This window comes from Engraulis encrasicolus, chromosome 8 (genome assembly GCF_034702125.1).
Source record: "Engraulis encrasicolus isolate BLACKSEA-1 chromosome 8, IST_EnEncr_1.0, whole genome shotgun sequence".
Classification (NCBI taxonomy): Eukaryota; Metazoa; Chordata; class Actinopteri; order Clupeiformes; family Engraulidae; genus Engraulis; species Engraulis encrasicolus.
In genome coordinates, this window is record NC_085864.1 from 40,812,094 (window position 1) to 40,814,593 (window position 2,500).

The 2,500-nt window shown below is 41.7% G+C and overlaps 1 protein-coding gene across 20 annotated transcripts in view; it reads left to right on the forward strand.

The window, feature by feature from the left end:
* LOC134454608 (muscleblind-like protein 1) overlaps positions 1 to 2,500 on the forward strand; it is a 245,836-nt gene that overhangs the window by 237,838 nt on the left and 5,498 nt on the right. For 10 of the 20 annotated variants that reach the window (XM_063205684.1, XM_063205690.1, XM_063205687.1 and 7 more), the window contains 2 exons: positions 461 to 496; positions 2,165 to 2,245. The exons of 4 other annotated variants lie outside the window; for them this stretch is intronic. In XM_063205684.1, coding sequence (XP_063061754.1) covers positions 461 to 496; positions 2,165 to 2,245 — 117 coding nt within the window. The remainder of the gene's footprint in view (positions 1 to 460; positions 497 to 2,164; positions 2,246 to 2,500) is intronic. 6 more of the 20 variants (XM_063205695.1, XM_063205692.1, XM_063205699.1 and 3 more) reach the window with 2 other exon arrangements.

Genomic DNA, 2,500 nt, shown 5'->3' on the forward strand with positions numbered 1-2,500 from the left:
CAGACACAGACACAGACACAGACACACGCAGACACACACACACACAGAGACACACACACACATACACACACACACATACACACACATACACACACGCACACACACCACAACGTGATTGTGTAAATTTAGTGTTGGGCTACTGTTAGTAGGCTAATAAAAGTACTGTAGTTACAACTGTTTCCTCCTTGCACCTCCCGACTAATGTCACCATTTTATTGTGCATTGATTAAATTTCAGATATCATTTGACCTTAACATTGACCTTGACTTTTTCCCTGTGTCCCCATAACCCCACTCTCTGCCCCCTACTTGTTTGTTTTGTCTTCACCGTTTCAATGACTGGTGTGTTGGGTGTTGTTGTTTCTTCTCCTCACCCTACACCTCCCACCCCCCCACTCCCCCTTTCTTTCTCTTCCTCCTTTTCCCCCCATCCACTTCCTGTCGCAATGCATGATGGCCAGGCTCAATATTGTGCATGACACCTGCAACAAGTGTTGGTAGGTGCTGGCTTATCTCTCTCTCTCCAATCTGTTCTTTTGTTTTTGTTTGTTTTTTGTGCGTGCGTGCCTTTTTTTGTTTTTTGTATGGGTACTCACACTATGTCTCCAATCATACTCATCGGGCTGTTCTAACAGAAGCTCATTACATCTCCAATCTGGCATTCATTTGACATTTCTCTGTCGATGAGAAACACAGTCATACAGAAAGTATGTAAAACACACACAAACACACAAAGATTCGCTATAAAGCCAGCAAATTCCTGTGGTGAGAACAGGCATGGATTGAGGCAGTGTGTGAGTATGGATGCTCATTATAGTTTGATATATTGCACTTTTTAACTGTTAATCATGAAATGTTAACACATTTTTGTGGTGTAGTCAATGTGAAATCTGTTTAAATTCAGTGTGGTGGTCTTGCTGAAAACTTGCAATTTTAATTTTGCCTTGAATGCTGTCTAATTTCAAACCCATTTGAGTTCAACTATGTAATGATGCTAGCTGCATGGAAGTATCCTTATACTAACAAAAAGCAATCAGATGAAACTTCACAATCTCGTTGCCTTGTGCAAACTGCCCAGCACCACTATTGGTGCTTCAAGTTCAATCCTGAGACTACGCAGCGTCCAAGCCATTCCTTCCTAACTAGCCATAGCCCTTAGCAACAAACACCAACTGCCCAGTGAAGAATAAGTGACATCCTCATATAAAAAAACACTGTATAAAGACATGTTATACTATATCTTGATACCTCAAACTTCTGGAAAGAGGGTAACAGGAAATCGTGACCAAATAACCAATTCTGCATACTAAAGGACCATTTTTGCCATCTACAACATCCAGCTTTATTGCCCAAGATACCCATGACTTAGCAATAGCGAAGACGCAAAGTTTTTTCAGTTGTTTGACAGTGTTGCTTGCACTGAGAGTCTGCATTGACAGCTTACCCATGGGAGAAGCACTTAACATTATGTTTTAAACGTCTTAACATGCTCCAAAAATCATCCTAAAATATGGAACATCAGCAGACACCTTACAACACTGGACTGTAGTGTGTATGACTCAAAAAGAGTGAAAAAGTGTTTAAAACAATGTGTAAGTGCAAGCAGCCACATATCATTTTGCTGACTTTCCCATCTTCCGGGTAGTCCAAAGTCCAAGTCCATCCGTAGAGCTAGCGTATATCCTTCACGAAAACTTGATTTTTGCAGACAGAAACATATTCCAGCATTTTAGTTTTTCAATTCATACATTATGGACCACATTACAGCGTATCATTGGCCATGACATATACTGTTATTGTGATTCTGTTTGAGCTAGTTCTTTGGTGCATGGCCGTAGCCCTTGCAGAAAGATGTCAGTGATCAGCAGGGCTGGACTGGGACAAAAATTGGGCTGGGCATTTTCGGCCAAGATCGGTCCGGCAGGCAATTGAGAGATTCAGCAGTTCACCTGGCAAATGCCCTGTATGCCTAATGGCAAATCCAGCTATGGTGCTCAGTGGTCATCAAAGCAGTTTCAGAAATCCATGATGAAGAAACTAATGGGCTAATGTAGAGATAATGGGCACATTATAATAAAGATAATGGCCTTACATCTTACATGGTCCACAATGTATGAATTGAAAAAACTAAAATGCTGGAATACGTTTCTCTCTGCAAAACTCAGGCTTTCATGAGGGATATGCGCTAGCTCAACGGATGGACTTGGACTTTGGACTACCCGGAAGACGGGGATGTCAACAATCCGGTATGTGGCTGCTTGCACTTACACATTGTTTTAACACTTTATCACTCTTTTTGAGCCATACACACTACAGTATATGGATGTAAGGTGTCTGCTGATGTTGCATATTTTTGGGGTGTTTTTTGGAGCATGTTAAGACGTTTTAAACAGAATGGTAAGTGCTGCCCCCTTGGGTAAGCTGTCACTGCGGCCTCTCAGTGCAAGCAACACTGTCAGGGTTGAATGAAACATTTTCACTATTGCTAAGTCATGGGCAGC